The sequence below is a fragment of the Aquarana catesbeiana genome, linkage group LG01 (genome assembly GCF_042186555.1).
Source record: "Aquarana catesbeiana isolate 2022-GZ linkage group LG01, ASM4218655v1, whole genome shotgun sequence".
NCBI lineage: Eukaryota > Metazoa > Chordata > Amphibia > Anura > Ranidae > Aquarana > Aquarana catesbeiana.
Window position 1 is genome coordinate 476,402,832 of NC_133324.1, and position 19,773 is coordinate 476,422,604.

General features: G+C 42.2%; 1 protein-coding gene across 3 annotated transcripts in view; it reads left to right on the forward strand.

Annotated features, from left to right (window-relative positions):
- SUSD1 (sushi domain containing 1) overlaps positions 1-19,773 on the forward strand; it is a 295,273-nt gene that overhangs the window by 91,890 nt on the left and 183,610 nt on the right. For all 3 annotated transcript variants that reach the window (XM_073591463.1, XM_073591465.1, XM_073591471.1), the window contains exons 7-9: positions 970-1,152; positions 2,797-2,976; positions 14,829-15,008. In XM_073591463.1, coding sequence (XP_073447564.1) covers positions 970-1,152; positions 2,797-2,976; positions 14,829-15,008 — 543 coding nt within the window. The remainder of the gene's footprint in view (positions 1-969; positions 1,153-2,796; positions 2,977-14,828; positions 15,009-19,773) is intronic.

Here is a 19,773-nt window from a genome sequence, read left to right on the forward strand (position 1 = left end):
CCTGTGTTATGTCCATCATAGGGCGGGACTGGGCGTGACTGTGAGCGGCAAGGAGAAGAGCCGTGTACACTCGGCTATGTGTATCTTGGCTCGGCCCAGACACTGTGATCTCGCCAGCGCTCGTTCAGCTCCGCCGAGTCCCTCCGAACTCCGCGGCGCCATATTTAAAACAAACACGCTATGTGTATGTCGGCGGCGATCTGTCCAAGCATGTAATGGACACTGGGGGCAAGGCTGCACTGACCACTGGGGCAAGGCTGCACTGGGGAAAAGCTGCACTGACAAGGCTGCACTGGGGCAAAGCTGCACTGACAAGGCTGCACTGACAAGGCTGCACTGGGGCAAAGCTGCACTGACAAAGCTGCACTGACAAGGCTGCACTGACAAAGCTGCACTGACAAGGCTGCACTGGGGCAAAGCTGCACTGACAAGGCTGCAATGGACACTGGGGCAAGGCTGCACTGACACTGAAAAGGCTGCAATGACACTGACAAGGCTGCAGATGGACACTGATAACGCTGCATTGATGGGCATTTGAATGTAAGTTTTTTTTCCTTAAACTTCTCTCCTAAAAGTTTTTTTCCTTAAAATTCCCTCCTAAACTTGGGGTGTGTGTTATACGCCGGTGCATGTTATACGCCGATAAATACGGTATTTCAAATAACTTTATAGGTTGTAGTCTACATTCTTGGTTATGTGGGATCAGATTTTCTTAACCAGTACCTGCAGGCACAAACTTTATTAGCGATGACAATTCACATGACAAAAAGGTTGCCATAGCGATACTTTGGTGCGAGCCAATTTAGTGCCCCCCGGTTTATGTGCAACATATATTTATGTCCGATTTATCTCTCATAAATTGTAGCGGGTGTCCAAAATGAAAACCATTATAAAATATGGCTAGAGTTTGTTACATAGTAGTAATTGCAGAATATTGTAAACTAAATAATTTTGTACATTATTTTTAAGCTGTTGACTGTGGACAGCCACCATTTTTGCAAAATATGCACACAGACATCATGAGTCTTACCACATTTGGAAGTAAGGCAATATACAGATGTGACGATGGATTTATTGCTGAGAATATTCAGGACAACACAGCTACCTGCTCAGATAACGGTTCATGGCATGGGGTATTAATGAAATGTAAAGGTGAGTAGCTGTTTTTTTACTTCATATCTAGAGATGATTTATCCAGAACTTTACTAATTTGCGGGATTGTTAAGGGTAAAAGGGAAAAATTTGCTAAGCATAAAGACTAGCATGCAACAATCAGACAATTTTGCAAATGCTTAAAGTATTTGTAAAGCTTTATGAACTTTTCTTATTTGCTTCCTTTTGTTTTTGATATATCTGTTTGATAAGTGCAAACAATTAACTGCTGATCTTGCCAGAAAACTGCTAAATACACAGATAAGATTCAGCTATGATAGTTGTTTTACCTGCCAAAGAACTTGTGTTTCTGTACGTTCATTACAGAGATTTAAAAAGCTTTGCCATACTACACAGCTAGTCTAGAGATCTGACTTTATTTCCAGCTACAAGAACCAGTTACCAGGTCTTGACCCTTCTCCCAGCCTATGACTGAAATGTTTGCAAAAAAAGTTGATCTGGATTCATGCAATGCAGACTTGCTGCAATTGTACAACAAACTTGTGAAGCCTGGCAAGTCTAGCAATACCTTAGCCCCATTTTTATCTGTTACCAGACTGTAATGCTTATCCAGTGATTTCAATAGACACAGATTTGAAACAAGTTTGTAGATCAGGAGTTCTGACTTCTATTCAGGTTTAGTGACTCATACAATATTGAAACCAGAGAAAGCTAAACTGTATTAGGAGGTCATAAATGGCCGCCCCATATTACACTCATCACAGACTCTCTTCAAGTCATGTCCAGAGATGTCAAAGTGCATAGTTTATAACTGTGATATGTATTGTAAATCCACAGACATATGCTAACTAGGGTGCCTGCGGATAAGAAGATATCTCTACAAGAATGACAGCAGGGTAGATTTTTGCTTGCCCTCTAACAACTTTTTCCAGGTCTAGGACCCAAGCAATTTTTACGGTATGCCAACAGTGGTGTTCACACACTACAATTGATATTTTCAGAGAGGAGTGAAGGTTTAGATCAAATTGGAAAATTAAAATTAAAATCAACTGTTCAGAGTCCCTCTGAACAGTTGATAATTTTGTTATCAGCATCAGATATACAGAAGTGGCCTGAGCACTGCAAGTGATGCTCAAAGTCAGGAGCGTCACATGCTATCAATAAGTCATTTATCACTACCCTAATGGTGGGTAAGAACAAACATGCAAATCTGTTCTCTATACCAGATAAAGTATAAATATAGAGCCACCTGTTTAACATATACAGTAGTTTTCCAGGATTCTGTGTTTCAACAGTTTAAGATATGGGAACCATAATTGCTTAGGAGTAGGGATTCAGGAGTAATGAGACAGTACAATCAGAAGAGCACTTAGCAAACCTCCACCATGTCCCTAAAATCATCAAAGCAAATTTTCGACAGGAGAAGACAGTGATTATCACTGACAGGCTGGTTGTACACAAGTTGATCGATCAACTTAGTATATTCAGCCTGCGCACACACGGTTTGAATCACGACTAAGTCCTGCTGAACCGGCTGAGTTTCAAACCATCTATGGCCAGCCTAATGGCTTTACAAACAATGCTGCACCCCAGAAATATTAATATATGTAAGTGCAAGTGATTATTATGACAATAATGTATTCTAATCATTTTAGTTTTATGTGATCTAACTTTGTTTTCCAGCTGTTGACTGTGGAATCCCACAAGCTTTGCCAAATACTGTAATCCACTTACTTAATAGCACCGCTTACAGAAGCAAAGTTAAATTTGTGTGTTCAAAAGGATTTATTGCAGAGAGTGGATCCAATACATCAGTCTGCAATGCATCAGGGTACTGGAAAGGTGCCAATTTGGTGTGTAAAGGTAAGAAACCCTACATTCAACTAGGATAAAAGGATACAGGGTATTTACAGTAAAATAGCTTTTGCTCAACAACAGCACAAAGTAATAGGACTCAGAAACATTATTAAAAAACAGGGTGTACTGTTTTCACAAGTAATACCATATTAAAGTAATTTGGTATCATTCAAAGTAATATTGACTAACTATCTGCATGAAAATGGTCAGTTCTATCTGGCTGCGACAGCCAATACAAAACTATACAATGGTGTCACATATCCCCATAAAACAGTGGCAGGCAACTTATCAAAACTCTGACACATCCAGAGGGTCCCATAAATTTTTTTTTTTTTTTTTTAGTTTGCGATTATTATTTAGAATGGTATTCAAAAAAAGACAATAAAATAAGTGCTACTACCTTTTATTTTTGAAAACTCTGGCTCTTTTCCAGAATGCTTTCTTCCAGCTTCTTTCTTGGTTGTTATTATGTGACAAAACAACACAAAAGGAGGTTTTAAAATAGAACTATAGGCAAAACTTTTTTTTTCCATTTTCAATAGAGTAAGGGAGGGTTATGACCCCTGTTAGATTTTTTTTCGCCATCTGTGTCCAATTGCGGAGATTTCCCTTCACTTTCTGTTCCATAGTCAAACAGGAAGTGAGAAGAAATTCCTGCAAAGTAAGGGGATCTCTTGGGGTCCCCCTGATCACCAGAACTAGTGTCCCCAATGAAAGATTTTCCCTCTATTACTTTTCTGGGGACAACCCAAAATTTGGGAATTTCTTTTACTTTCACTTTCAATGATAGTGGTAAACAAGACAAATAGAGAAGGTTAATTTCCTTAATGGGGGCACAGACAGCAATAAAAACTGACAGGTGTTCTTTTTTTTCATTTTATTAAGTTTAACATTATACAACATATTCATACTTTACTCATAATCTCATAATCTCCTTTACTTATATCTTGCCTTTATACTTCCATTCCCTCCCTTCATCTTCTCCTCTCCACATTCTCACGCCTTCACTATACTGGAATATTTCCTTGTACTCTTAAATTCCATCCAACTTTTCCATGCCTTTACAAACTTCCCTTTTCTATCTTCTTCACAATGATATAATTCTTCCAAATTATATATACAATCTACCCTTCCAAACCATTCTTTTAATGTTGGGCTTTCCAATGCTTGCTAATGTTTCGGTATTAGGTATTTTGCTTTGTTTATTAAATGAGGTATCACTACTTTCTTATACTGTTTTATTGTCAGGTTAGTGCTATGAAATAAATACGTTTCTGAATTTTTAGGCATTTTAGGCATACTCACTCACGTTATCTGAATCAATTGTATCATCTCTTGCCAACATTTCTGTGCACAGTTTTTCCTTTCATCCCACAACCTCTCCAACAGAGCTGTGATTTCTCTGATTGATATTTATGTACTCTACTAGGTGTTATGTACCATCTTGATAGACACTAATAATTAATTTCTATCGTATTTACATCTATTGCTGTTCTGTCCACTAACTTCAGCATTTTTTCTTTCTCTTGCTCACTCCAGTGTGCACCAAATTCTGCTTCCCATTATCCTAGAAAAAGCGGTGCCATTGGTTCCACCATTAAAGTAAGGATCTTGTATATTTGAGATATACCATGCTTCTTTGTCTCTTGTAGACAGCAGTTTCTTGAACGGCAATAGATTTTTCCCTGACCTTATTTGGTATGGCAATGTTTTTATAAAATGCCTAAGCTGAAAATATCTTAACTCATCAATCACCAATAATTCTCTTTTAGATTTTAATTCCTGAATTGGGCATAGTTCTCCCTCTTTCATAATATCTTTTAATTGTGCATTTTTATCTTTTATCCATACTCCAAATAGTGTCTCATTCCACAGTAAAAAATCATTGGTTCCTGAAAGTGGAATTAGTGGTGAATTATATTCCCATTTCCTTTGCTTGTGCATTAAATCCCAAATCCTAACTACATTCATTGTTAACACACTTGTATCTTTATAAAAAATTACGAAAATTGTTGTGGTACCCATATCACCCTATGCAATAGTGTCTTACTCAATGTATTTTCTATTTTAACCCAACTTTTTTCTCGTGCATTAAATGTCCAATCTATAATTGGTTATAGCAAAACTGCATTATAATATCTTTTAAAATCCGGTAATGCTAATCCTCCGGGTCTTTTATCTTTACTAATCACTACAAACTGAATTCTCAGCTTTTTATGCTGCCATATTTAAGTCTCATCTTCTTTATGGTCTTAAAGTATTCTTGTGGCACATATATTGGGAGCATCTGAAACTTATAAAGCACCTTTGGTAGGATTCCCATCTTAATTATGTTTATACACCCTATCCAAGAGAGTGGCCTCATTGGGATTTTCCTTATTTCTTCTTTTATCTCATTTAATAATGGAATGTAATTTGTATGATATATATATATATTTTTAAAGATGCTGTTAACTTTATTCCTAAATATCTTGATTTTTTTGTGCCATGTAAACAGGAATTCTCCTTTAGGTTTTGTTCTTCTTTCCTATCCATGTTGATATTTAAAATTTCCGATTTTGTAGGGTTAACTTTTAGATTCGATAGTTCTCTGTAATATTTAAGTACTTTCATTATGTTTGGTAGCATTATTCTAGGGCTAGACACATAAAACAGAATATCGTCCGCATATGCTGCCACTTTATGTTCCTCTTCTCATATTATTATTCCTTTTTTGTCTACGCTATTCCTGATAGTAGCTAATAAGGGCTCCAATGTCAATACAAACAGAAGGGGTGAAAGGGAACACCCCTGTCTCGTTCCATTAAACATTTCAAAAGGTAATGATAAGGTCCCATTAACCTTTACTGCTGCTGTTGGCTGTTTATATAATGTTTTAATCCATTGAGTCATTCTTGGGTCCATCCCTATTTCCTCTATTATAGCTAACAAGAATACCCCGTCAAATACTTTCTCTGCATCTATTGACAGTAATAGAGCTGGGGGTCCATCTCTTTTAATTTTTTTGTAATAATAACAGAGTTCTTACCCTGTTATCTATTCCTTCTCTACCTGGGATGAACCCCACTAGATCAGTGTGTATCAACTCCGGCATTAGTCCCTTCAATCTTGTGGCTAATACTTTAGCATAAAGCTTTGTATCTACATTCAATAGTGATATTGGTTTGTAGCTAGCACATTGTGTTATATCCTTTCCTTCTTTTGGTATCAATGCAATATAAGCCAGAGGGCAATCCTATTCTAATTTAATTTAGCATAGCATAGTTTTGGTACCAGTTGATCCGGTGCAGGGCTCTTTCCTATAGCTGTCTCCTTTAGTGCAATAAATATTTCTTCCTTTGTTATAGGTCTCTCTAGATCTAATAAACGTCCCTCCTTTAGTTTGGATAATTTAGCTTCTTTTAAATAGGCCTGTATTTTTTCCTCTCTTTTCTTGTTCCCCGGTTGCTCTGAGTATAAAGTCCCATAGAACTCTTGAAATTCTTTTGTGATGTCTGATGTAGAATATATCAGCTCACCTGATCTATTTTAAAATGTTCCCATAAAGTTAACCATTTTTCTTTCTTCTTAATGTTCTTGCTAGGTACATTCCTGGTTTATTTCCCCATTGATATCTTTCTTTATTCAGCCTATTAAAAGTTTGCCTCGTCTCCTACTCCATTAACATATTTAATTAATCTCTTTTTAGCACCAATTGATGTTGTATGTCGCTTGTTTAGCTTTTTTTATGCATTTGTTCTAGCTCATGCAATTCCTTTAATATTTCATGTTTTTCTTTCTTTCTTTCTTCTTCTGAGCTCCTATTGAAATCAGGGTACCCCTTATATAGGCCTTATGGGCCTCCCATAACGTAGCTTCCGATAACTCCTGAGTTTCTTTTTACATAAAATATTGTTCTAGTTCTTTCTTTTATTTTCCCTTCTATCTCTTGATCTTGTATTAATGTCTCGTTTAGTCTCAAAAAACCTTCCCTATTTTGTACCTCCATTGTCTTCTTTTCCATTACTACTGTTGCATGATCTGATAGCGTAATTGCTTCTTCCAATAATCCATGTTCGACTAATATATAATCCAGTCTTGAGTATGACCCATGTACAGAAGAGTAAAATGTACTATCTCTTTCTCTGGGATGTTGGATTCTCCGAATATCTACCATTTGACATTGATGTACCATTTTTAAATTAATTTAAATTGATGCACGTCACTCCCCTGGACACTGGACGAAAAATCAAGCTGTGGGTTCATTATACAATTAAAGTATCCTGCTACTATAACTCTACCAGCTTTGAATTCCATTAATTTTCCCAAAACTTGTCTTAAATACACCATTGGGTTCTTATTAGGACAATACACATTTTCCAGCGTACATTCCATATCACATAATTTTCCTTTCAGGAACAGGTATCTCCCCTCTGGATCTACCAATCTTTCTTTTATCGAAATCTAATATCTTTCGCAAAACCTATTGCTACCCCCTTTGTTCTTTTCGTTTGTTGATCCCCATAATACCATGTAGGATGTTCCCTTGAGTATAGTTTAACTTTTGAGTCCTGCGATATATGTGTCTCTTGTAAAAAGACTATAATTGCTGAATAATGTTGGATTTCTTTAAGAACCTTACATCTTTTAACTGGGGTATTCAGCCCTTTCACATTAGAAGTTAAAAATCATATCATATCAGATATTTGCTATTTTCCTTCTTTTCCCTCCCTTCCCCTCCAACCGGGGGTTAGGATTTCTAACACATGAAAGTGTTGTTAGAAGAAAACAAAAAACAAGGGAGTAAACTAGGAGCCAGGAAGAAATAAATTGCTATCCCATGAATCTTTCCATCTATTCCCCACCCATTCCCCCTCTCCCTCCCTCCCCCCACCCCACTCCCCATCCTCCTCCCCCGCCAATTCCCCCAACTTCCTTTCTTTGTACCTTAGGATTTTTTTGCCCATATTCTGACCTATTCTGACGATGGTTCCAGGGCATCTCCTCCCATCATCTATTCTTTTACCCAGAGGTAAAACTCTGTCCACGTACGCCTTCTGGAACCCTACCCCCATAACTGGGGGATCGGGTTTCAGCGTGCACCAAAAGTCCGAGCACTCTGTCATGTTTAATCTTAATGCTTTCTCACCCTCCCCCACCTCTGCCTAGTTCAATTCCCCTTATCCCGCTGTCGATCCTTATACTACTATCTTTCTCCCTCTTCTGTTGCTATTTAATTGACTCTGATTCCCTAACATTCTCCCTTTCTTTCTTTAATACTCTTAAGGTTCCTGAATAAGTGTCTCTTATTTCTTGGTCTTCTTGGGACTTCTTTGCCATTGTTCCCCTTCTTCAGGTATTTTCTTCTTCGCCTCCCCAGACCACCCTGGAATATCTGGTGTTTGTAGTTCCATCTTATCACAAAAATCCTGTAACTCTTCAGGGAACCTAAGTCTTGCTGATCGACCAGTCTTTTTGTCCTATAAAACATGCTGCGAAACCCCAGCTGTATTTAATGTTCTTTGCCCTCAGCTGTTCAAGCAATGGTTTAAGAAATTTCCTTCTAGCTAATGTCTCTGAGGCTAAGTCTGCAAATAGTTGAAGCTTTGCTCCTTCATAATCCAATGATGGTATCCCTTTCATCTTCTCCCAGATGTGTACTTTATCTTCATAAAACTGGAATCTTACTATTAAATCTCTTGGGGTTTCTGCAGGCACGTTTTGAGGTTTTTGAATACTGTGTACGCTCTCTATTTTCAATAATTCTTCCGTTGGTCTATCCAGTAGAGGATTAAACACTTCCTTCATCACCTTTCTCAACCCCCCCTTCTCTGGCAGGCCTCGTATCCTTAAGTTATTTCTCCTACTCCAATTCTCTTGGTCTTCTGCTTCGTATAACATCCTCCTTTGTTTCATTTGCAGATTTTCCACTTGTTCTTTAAGCTTTGTTATTTCATGGGCCTGTTTATCCACTTTCTCTTCTGTATCGTGTCAGCAGATGTCCTAGGTCTCTGTAGAGTGTAACCATTTCCTTTTTCTTTGAATTCTCTAATTTTGCAAACATGTCTGCCATTTCCAATTTTGTTGGCCTTTGGGCACTAGGTCCCTGTTCCACATTCTTTCTTGTCTCAGAGTCACTATCAGTTCCCTCATCCTCTTTTGAATAACTTGGGTTTTCCCCCAGTGAGTGTCTCATCTGTTTTTCATCACTTTTACCTTATGCCGCGTACACACGAGCGGACTTTCTATCCTACTTGGTCCGGCACACTTTCCGACGGACTTTGTCCGCCAGGTGCGCCGGACTTTAAAACGAACGGACTTGCCCACACACGCCGGGATTTTCCGGCGGGCTAAGTCCGCCCGTCTTTCCGACGGACTTTCGCCGGAGTTCCGGCGGACTTTCAGAATGAACGGACTTGCCCACACACGGACAAGTCCGTTCATTTTGAACGTGACTCAGGTGCGACGGGACTAGAGAAGGATGTCAATCTTGCCGCTTTTATCGGCGAGATTGACACCTTGCTAGCCCCGTCGCGGGGCATACCAGGCCCTTAGGTCTGGTATGGATTATAAAGGGGAACCCCGCTACGCCGAAAAAACGGCGTGGGGTCCCCCTAAAATCCATACCAGACCCCGATCCGAGCACGCAGCCTGGCCGGTCAGGAAAGGGGGTGGGGACGAGCGAGCGGCCCCCCCCCTCCTGAACCGTACCAGGCCGCATGCCCTCAACATGGGGGGTGGGTGCTTTGGGGGAGGGGGCGCCCTGCGCCCCCCCCCCCAAAGCACCTTGTCCCCATGTTGATGAGGACAAGGGCCTCTTCCCGACAACCCTGGCCGTTGGTTGTCGGGGTCTGCGGGCGGGGGCTTATCGGAATCTGGGAGCCCCCTTTAATAAGGGGGCCCCCAGATCCCGGCCCCCCACCCTATGTAAATGAGTATGGGGTACATGGTACCCCTACCCATTTACCTAGGAAAAAAGTGTAATTAATAAAACACACTACACAGGTTTTTAAAATATTTTATTAAACAGCTCCGGGGGGGATCTTCCTCCGGCTTCGGGGGTCTTCTTCCGGCTTCGGGGGTCCCTCCGCTTCATCTTCTCCCGGCGTCCGGTTGGTTCTTCTCCGCTCTCCGGCCTCTTCTCCCGGTGTCGCAGGTCTTCGGCCGGCCCCTCCGCTCTCTTCATGTAGCTCTATTGCGAGCGGAGGTCCGGACTTCTTGGCTTCTTGGCTTCTTGGCTTCTCTTCTCTTCTCTTCCCCCAGATGTTGACACGACGCTCTCTCCGGCTGGACTGGTCTCTGAGGGCTGCGTTGTGACTTATATAGGCGGAGACCCCGCCCCCATATGATGTCACAGTCCCTGGGCATGCTGGGACTGTGACGTTTTAGGGGGCGTGGTCGGGGGGCGTGGTCGACCACGCCCCCTAAAACGTCACAGTCCCAGCATGCCCAGGGACTGTGACATCATATGGGGGCGGGGTCTCCGCCTATATAAGTCACAACGCAGCCCTCAGAGACCAGTCCAGCCGGAGAGAGCGTCGTGTCAACATCTGGGGGAAGAGAAGAGAAGAGAAGCCAAGAAGCCAAGAAGCCAAGAAGTCCGGACCTCCGCTCGCAATAGAGCTACATGAAGAGAGCGGAGGGGCCGGCCGAAGACCTGCGACACCGGGAGAAGAGGCCGGAGAGCGGAGAAGAACCAACCGGACGCCGGGAGAAGATGAAGCGGAGGGACCCCCGAAGCCGGAAGAAGACCCCCGAAGCCGGAGGAAGATCCCCCCCGGAGCTGTTTAATAAAATATTTTAAAAACCTGTGTAGTGTGTTTTATTAATTACACTTTTTTCCTAGGTAAATGGGTAGGGGTACCATGTACCCCATACTCATTTACATAGGGTGGGGGGCCGGGATCTGGGGGCCCCCTTATTAAAGGGGGCTCCCAGATTCCGATAAGCCCCCGCCCGCAGACCCCGACAACCAACGGCCAGGGTTGTCGGGAAGAGGCCCTTGTCCTCATCAACATGGGGACAAGGTGCTTTGGGGGGGGGGGCGCAGGGCGCCCCCTCCCCCAAAGCACCCACCCCCCATGTTGAGGGCATGCGGCCTGGTACGGTTCAGGAGGGGGGGGGCCGCTCGCTCGTCCCCACCCCCTTTCCTGACCGGCCAGGCTGCGTGCTCGGATCGGGGTCTGGTATGGATTTTAGGGGGACCCCACGCCGTTTTTTCGGCGTAGCGGGGTTCCCCTTTATAATCCATACCAGACCTAAGGGCCTGGTATGCCCCGCGCTCGCCGCAATAGGAAGATTTGTTTTTCCTATTGCAGCGAGCGCGAGATGCAATACCATCCCCTCGTGTCGTATTTGGTCCGTCGGACCAGCCTACACACGAGCGGGCTTTCCGTCGGACCAGCACACACACGAGCGGACTTTCCGCCCGAAACTGAGTCCGACGGAAAGATTTCAAACATGTTTAAAATCTAGGTCCGGCGGGCTTTTGGGAAGAAGTCCGCCGGAAAAGTCCGCCGCCGCCCACACACGGGCGGATTGTCCGGCACACTCTGGTCCGCCGGACCAAGTATGCCGGAAAGTCCGACCGTGTGTACGCGGCATAAGGCTCTTTTCCCATTGGCTCCGTGTGTTTGACTTCCTGGGCTTCCTTCTTGTGTCATATATTTTTTTTTTTTATCATACTTGTATTTGCATTTTTGATGTTTTTACCTCCCTTCCTTTCACAATTTTGCCTCTCATTTTGAGCTCTTATTCCAGTCCCTCATGGAAACTTATTATTTTGAGACAAATATGTTTCCTATGAGTCTATCCTTGAATGGAAATTGCACCTTAAACAGCGGTATATTTCACTTCAATGATTTTAATATGTGGGAAACACTATATATATCACTGTATGCTTTATACAATCTCTATGTGAGCACAACACTTGACAGTTGTACTCTGCTTTGGAGCAGCCACACTACACCTCAGCAAATTCCTCTACAACAGTCTCTAGTATACAGCACAGTGTAAGAATTTATTTCTCCCGACATAGAACCATACAGTTTTATAGGGCAGTGTATTTCCTCTGTGGCTGTCTCTCCTAGACATGTGCAAAATGAAAATATTTGTTTAGTTTTGATTAGTTATTTATATAAATTTGTTTAGTTAAATTCGTTTTATTCGTTAAATTAGTTTTCAACACGATTCAAACGTTTTTAAATAGTTTTGGAATTCGAAAGGTTTTCAAATCAATTTCGAATAGTTTTCGAATGTGAAAAGTTTTCCAACTTGAAAAGTTTTTGAATTTGAAAAGTTTTCATATTTGAAAAATTTTCGAATTTGAAAAGTTTTTGAATTAGAAAAGTTTTTTGAATTCGAATAGTTTTCCAATTTCCAAAAAGAACAAAATAGAATAGAAAATAAAGGAATAGAAAAAAAAAATTCTATTCTATTTTATTCTCTTTGGAAATTGGAAAACTATTCAAATTCGAAAAGTTTTCAAATTTAAAAACTATTCGAAAAGTTTTCAAATTCAAATTTGAAAACGATCTGAATTAGATAACTATTCGAAAACTATTCAAATTCGAATTTCATCTGAATAACAAAAATTTGTCCAAATTTTAAATCAGAACGAAACGAACCGTACATATCTAGTCTCTCCCTCGAGGCCGCGCTACTCAACATTGTGTGATAATATATTTCCTTTGAGGGAATCTTTAATCCATTCACCAGCAATAAACTATGCCACTCTGTTTACCTCAATGTTCACTTTTGCATTGCAGCTACAGTGGGTTTCATAGGTTACAGTGTGTAGCTCTTTATGTGGCTTCCTATTTAGATCTCCTTCCTCCTCTCCAGCTGTTAACCACTCATATTTTCGTCGGGGTGGTCTATGTGTCCAATATGGGGTCCAGCAGCTCCCACTCTTCTATCTCCTTTGTGTCCAGCCAACCGCCTCATAGACGCCACACAGACATCCACTCTGTCCGTCAGCTTTTATGCATGAATCACACCGTGCTACACTGTGCAGCTGTGTATTTTAGGTATAGACTGCATCGTGCAACACTATGGCCGCATAGTGTATGTTTCTTCTGAGTCCGTTTTTAAGTATGGACTGCTCCTTGCAACGACTGTGTATTGCCTCTGAGACAGCTGTTAGATATGGACTGCACCTTACAACACTTTGCAATGCGTGTTTCCTCTGAATCAGCTTTTAAATATGCACTGCACCTTGCGACATTATGTGGCTATATATTTCCTCTGAGTCTACTTTTAGATGTAGACTGCACCGTGCAGCACTATGCGACTGTATGTTTCCTCTGAGCCAGCTTTTGGGCACAGACTTTACTTTGCAACTGTAGGTTTCTTTTAAATCCGCTTTTAGGCATAAGTATAGGCTGCACCTTGCGACAGTATGTAGCTGTATGTTTCCTCCGAGTCCGTTTTTAGGTGTAGACTGCACCCTGCCACACTGTGTGGCTGTGTGTTTCTTCTGGGTTAGCTTTTAACTGTAAACTGCACCGTGCAACTGTGTGTTTCCTCTGAGTCAGCTTTCAGGTATAACCTGCACTGTGCGACACTGTGCGGCTGTATATTTTAGGTATGGGCTGCACCTTTGCAACACTGTGTGGCTATATGTTTCTTCTGAGACAGCTTTTAGGTATAGACCACCCCGTGCAACACTGTGCGACTGTATGTTTCCTCTGAGTCAGCTTTTAGATATGGGCTGCACCTTTGTGACACTATATGTTTCTTCTGAGACACCTTTTTTCAACATTTGGTCCGAGACAGCTTTTTAGGTATGGACTACCCCGTGCGACACTGTGAAACTGTATGTTTCCTATAAAGAAGCTTTTAGGTATGGATTGCACCTTGCGACACTATGCGACTGTATGTTTCCTCTGAGGCAGCTTTTAACTGTAAATTGCACCATGTGATGGTATATTTCCTCTGTAACAGTTTTAGGTATGGGCTGCACTGTGCAATATTGTACAGCAATAGATTTCCTTTAATACAGTCTTTAAATAGAGACAGCACCATGTGGCACTATACAACAGTTTATTTCTTATAAAATGATCTTTAAACCGGCACTTAGTTATTATAATACAAAGTTCAGTGTATAAATAATAGGGACTCACCCCCCTCCATTGATTTCTGCTTTTGTCTCTTGTGTGGGCGTTCCATCTTCAAACACAAACATCCACTCTCAGCTGCTGCAATCCATTACCTTCCCACCCTGCTCCATTGGAGTGTCTGTTTCTGTGCTGCAGTTCAATCCCATCAGCCACATCAAACCTCTTCTCCCTATGTGCACAGTCAGTCCATCCAAAAGCTGTGTCACATCGGGGGTCTCAGGCAGGGGGTTTGTAGTTTTCCAGGGAGATTATGCAGTAGCGGTGGTGAGAGAATGCGGTTTGTTACACCATGACTGGAACCTCCTCAGTAAAGATGAGCTCAGGTGTGTTTGCAAAGGCACGTGCAGAGCCCACCAGGAAGTCGGCACTGCACATCGCTAAAAACCTCGCAGACAGTGAGACATTTCCCGATCCGCGGCTGCAGAGATTGGGAAATGTCTCACTACCTGCGATTAGCGATGTGCAGTGCCAACTTCCTGGCGGGCTCTGCACGTGCCGTTGCGAACACGCCTGAGCTCATCCTTACTCCTCGGTGCTCCTAGCAAACACACCTAGCCGACGCCATGTTCAGGCCCCTCCCTCTCTTGTGTCCACCTGTTATTGTATCGTTTTGTGTCATTGCAGCAATGGTTTTACAAACAATGCTACCCTTGTTTTCTGCACCCCAGAAATATTCATATATTTAAGTGCAAGTGATTATTATGACCAATACTTTATTCTAATAATTTTAGTTTTATGTGATCTAACTTTGTTTTCCAGCTGTTGACTGTGGACTCCCACAAGCTTTGCCAAATACTGTAATCCACTTATTTAATAGCACCGCTTACAGAAGCAAAGTTACATTTGTGTGTTCAAAAGGATTTATTGCAGAGAGTGGATCCAATACATCAGTCTGCAATGCATCAGGGCACTGGGAAGGTGCCAATTTGGTGTGTAAAGGTAAGAAACCCTACTTACAACTAGGATGAAAGGATACAGGGTATTTACAGTAAAACAGAAAATTGTTTCATACTTACCGTAATTTTCTTTTCCTGGTGCCTATCCATGGTAGCATACCTGTACCAGTGACAAGCTCCGCCTTGGCTCCTCCCTCAGGACCAGTGAATATTATAAAACAAAAGGATTAGTGCACTCCCAGCATTCTACGTAATATAGCATACCGAGGGCGGGATTGTATGCTGCCATGGATAGGCACCAGGAAAAGAAAATTACGGTAAGTATGAAACAATTTTCTGTTTTCCTGGCCTCCATGGCAGCTGTGACAAATAACTAGCTGAAATGGGTGGGATGATGCATAGTAAAAGATTTATTTTAAAAAGATTTTAAAATAGGAAAATGCCGGCCTGATAGCCTGTCTGCTAGTTTCTACAGATGAAAAAGCTGCCGGGTCTACTCTGTAACGTATGTTGGGATGAACATGATGCTACCCTTAGATCGTTTTGATGGATACGTCTACTCTGGCCGTCCAAGAAGCAGAAAACAACCGGGTGGCATACAGCCCAACTGAAGAGGGGGTTCCAGTCCCCTATCCTTGTACACTTTCTTAACCAACATGATTATCCATTAAACTATTGTACTAGAGCAGGGATCTGCAAACTATGGCTTCCCAGCTGCAGCAGAACCACATGCCCTATGAGGTATTGTAAAGCTCTGATATTCACAGACATGACTAGGCATGATGGATGCTGCAGTTCTGGAATGGCTGGAGGGCCCCAGATGATGCTTTTTTGCCCCTGTCTTTTTTTTTGGAGTTTTACAAATAGGTTAGATGAAGTCTGAAGGGAGTTGTGGCTTGAAGATAGTGTCTTAGTACCAAAGTAATTTCGTCTTCATGAAGAAGGTCAAAATTGGATCTGAAAAGATTGGCAGGGCCCAAGGTTTGGAGATAATAGAGGAAGAGGAGAACTGAGTAGTATCTGAGTACAAAAAAATAATATTATTGTCTTCTGATAACAGAGCCTGAAGTTCTGATACTCCCCAGCCCGATGCCATCGCCACAAAGAAAAATAGTTTCCAAGTGACATTCCACATGGATGCTGAATCAGATTGGGCAAAAGGCTGTTTGTATAAGGGCTATAAGGATAGAGACATCCCAAGTGGGAAAGATTTGTTTTAATGGGTGGGCTTATCTTCTTGACTGTCTTGAAGAATTTGATTATTAAAGGATCTTCGGCCCATCTCTTGTCACAGCAGAGATTGCCACCAGCTGTACCTATAAATTGCTTAATCCTAATCATAAATCAAGGTCTGCTTGCAGGAAGTCAAGGAGTTGGGAGGAAGAGGGTACATCAGTATTGAAGTTTTGCCATTCGTGATTGATCTAAACTCATTCCAAACCTTGTCACACGTATTGTTCATTGAAGGCTCCCTTGCTTTGAGCAGAGTTAAAACAACTCTGGAGGAACATCCTAATGATTAAAGTCTCTGTTTTAACATTCTAATATGAAGGTTTAATCTGTGAGGATTCTGATGGGTGTGATGCCTCGAGCCAGAAGAAAGGGTATCAGAGGAATATTTACCAGAGGCTGGACACTAAGAAATATTGCCCTAGGGAATCATGGGTCTCCCTACAAATATGGCAGGACTGTTATCACCGTTTATTGTTGATATTGCAAGTCTCGAGAGAATTTGAGGTAGGAAGCCGGAGGAGGCCTAAATTAGATTGCATGCCCAAGGACAGGGCATCTATTGCTTCTGCCCAAGGGTGAGGTAGATGTGTAATAAACCTCTGCAGCTTGGTATTGCTTGCTGTAGCAAAAGGATGCAGTTCAGGAAAGGTCCACTGGCCCACAATCCAACTGAATAACTTTGATTGTAGGGACCATTTGTTGGGATCTAGGAATCCTTGAGATAGGGGATCGGCATCTGTATTTAAGTGGGCTGGAAGATAGACTACTCTTAGGTCCTTCAGATTTCCCTCTGGGACCCAAATGAAGATTGGTTCCACTTCCCTTAGTAAGGAACTGTTGTTGATTCCGCCTTGGTGATGTATGTATGATATTGCAGCTCTATTATCTATCCCAATCAGAACTGTTTTGTCCTTGATCTGAGAAAGCAAATGCTGTCGATGCGAGAGAAGCCGCCTGGACTTCTAGGATATTTGCGATGATGTCTGCCGCATTGAACGCCCATCTCTCTTGAACCAACATCTGGTTGCAATGTGCCTCCTAGCCTATTGCATTGGCATCTGTGGTAACTGTGGTCCAGAAGACATGCCTTAATGGACGTGGCTATACAGGCATCTCCCTCTTTGTCCACTAGTGCAGACCCCTGTGCATCAAACTTGTTTGGTTTATGGACTGGGATAGACGGTTTGCTCCATTGCTTCGGGAATTCTAGCTAAAATGTGCCTGAGGTATCCATGTGTCCATGGGACCATCTGGATACAAAAAGACAAAAATCCCTATTAAGTTGAGTTAGTTTGAGGCTGTTATGTAGGACCATATCCTCACTCTCCTTACTTTCTAAATGATCGCCCACACTTTACAAGATGGCAGGAACACCGTCCCTTTTGCGGTGTTGAATAAGGCGCCTAAACTGGAGAAAAGATGGCTCATTTGATTATTTACCATCCAACTGTATCTTGATAGTGTAGGCCACAGCATCCACCTGTTCCACTAGCTGGGCTGGATCTTTTGATAAAAGGAGGATATTGTCTGATTAGTGATAAGAACTGAAACCCATAAAGAAGGGGTCTCAAAAAGAAGTTTGGATAGTGATCCGAGCCCTCGTGAGGGCTCTGAGGGAAGAGCAGGGTCCGAAGAGGAGACTCTGGAATTGTAGATTGGCCTGGTCGACCGAAAATCTCAGATAATTCTGTAACAGTTGTAGTATGGGTGCGTGCAAGTAAGCATCCCTGAATCCCCGGTTACATCTAATTCTGCTGTTCTGGGGAATCAAGTCTGACTTTCCTCCTGTGACGTGGGAATTGGCTTTCTGTAACCTTTCTGCAAAGAGCGATTTACCATCAAAATAGGGTATTTTTACTAATTTTGTTTTGACACAGTGGCAGCTGCCCGTAGTTCTGACCACAATACCCATATGGCTATCACAAGTAGCGACGTTGATCTTGCGAAGTAACGAATTGTATCCATGTCTCACCAGTGAAGTCTGCTAAGAGCCATATTTCATCCAAAGCCTTGACTATATTTTCCCTAGGAACATTTTGATGAATCACTGTTTCCATGTTTTCAGTCCATGCCCACAGGGCTTTGGATACAGATAAGACAATTGCTGACTTAAAGGCGTTTACCCACCATTTGGTAAGCTCCTTTAAAATGAGGTCTATTCATCTGTCTAAAGGATCCTCAATTGAGGCTGAATTATTGATTGGTGAGATGAAATTCTTTGTTATACTAACTACTGCTGCGTCTACCTCAGGCGGACATTGCAGAATCTTGTTCCAATCGTGGATAAAGTTTTCCTAGGCAATTGAGAGGAAAAAACATAATTTTTTTTCTTTTTTCCGTTCCTCTTCAACAATGTCTCTGATATCATCCATCAGAGTAAGCCTATCTTTCTACTCTTGTGACCTGAAAGTCGTGCAATTTTGCCACGATTTTGACGCAACTTGAAACAATGCCTGTGTATTCTTGAGGTCTATGAACCTCAAGTCGCATCAAAGTGGGACCAAAGTAGTGCAGGGACTACTCTGAAGTCACTGCGACTTGAAATCACACAGATAAACGATACTCATTGGAATCATGGGGTACAACTTGTCATGCGACTTTGCAGTCCCAAGTTGCATGACAAATCACACTAGTGGAAACCGTGCCGAAAGAAGGAAACCTGCTTATTTAGAAATGGGAAGTACATCTTTTGACTACTCAGATGTAGTGTCGGCTTTATCCCAGCCAATAGCTGGCTTTACAGCCCGGACATAGGGCTGAACTAGGAAAAGGCCGAGCTCTTCTGAGGTATCCTCAGATGGGCCCCCTATCATCCAGATGTCTAGGAGAGATACTTGCTGTGTGGTGAGAGGATTCTCTCGAGGATGCGCCAGGAAGAGTTTACTTCTCTGGAGGAGATTGAGCTAATTGCTGCAATGGAACTGCTGTTGCTCGTTCCGCAATGTATCCCCTGATCATATTTTGAGTAGGACAGCTTACCTGTTAACCCCCTGACTCTGTCTGCTGCATTGACTCTAAAGCCTCGTACACACGATCGGATTTTTGGCAGGGAATTGTGTGATGACAGACTGTTTGTCTAAAATCCGACCATTAGTACGCACCTTCAGACAATTGTTGTCCAACTTTCCGCTAACAAATGTTGGATGACAGGCTAGTAAATGTTCGGCAGACAACAGTCTGTTGTCAGATTTTCGTATCGCGTGAACACAAGTCCGTCACACAAAAGTCCAAAGTACAAACACACATGCTCGGAATCAGTGCTCAACAAACACCACATTAGCAGAAGGTGCCCAAAGGGTGGCGCTCAAGAGCTGAAATTCCATGTAGTACGTCACTACATTCATGTTTGTTGGCTGACAATTGTGTGCTGTTAGTATGCAAGACAAGTTCCTGGCCTGGCACACGCCCTTCGAACAAAAGTCTGACGCTCTGTTGGCCAACAATCCGATCGTGTGTATGAGGCATAAAGCTTTTGCAGACCAATTGGCTGGTAATGGGATGACCCCCGCTTGGTCAGCATTTAGGGATTTGAGAGCTGGTGAACGTGAAGGACTATGTCTTTTCATGGATGAACC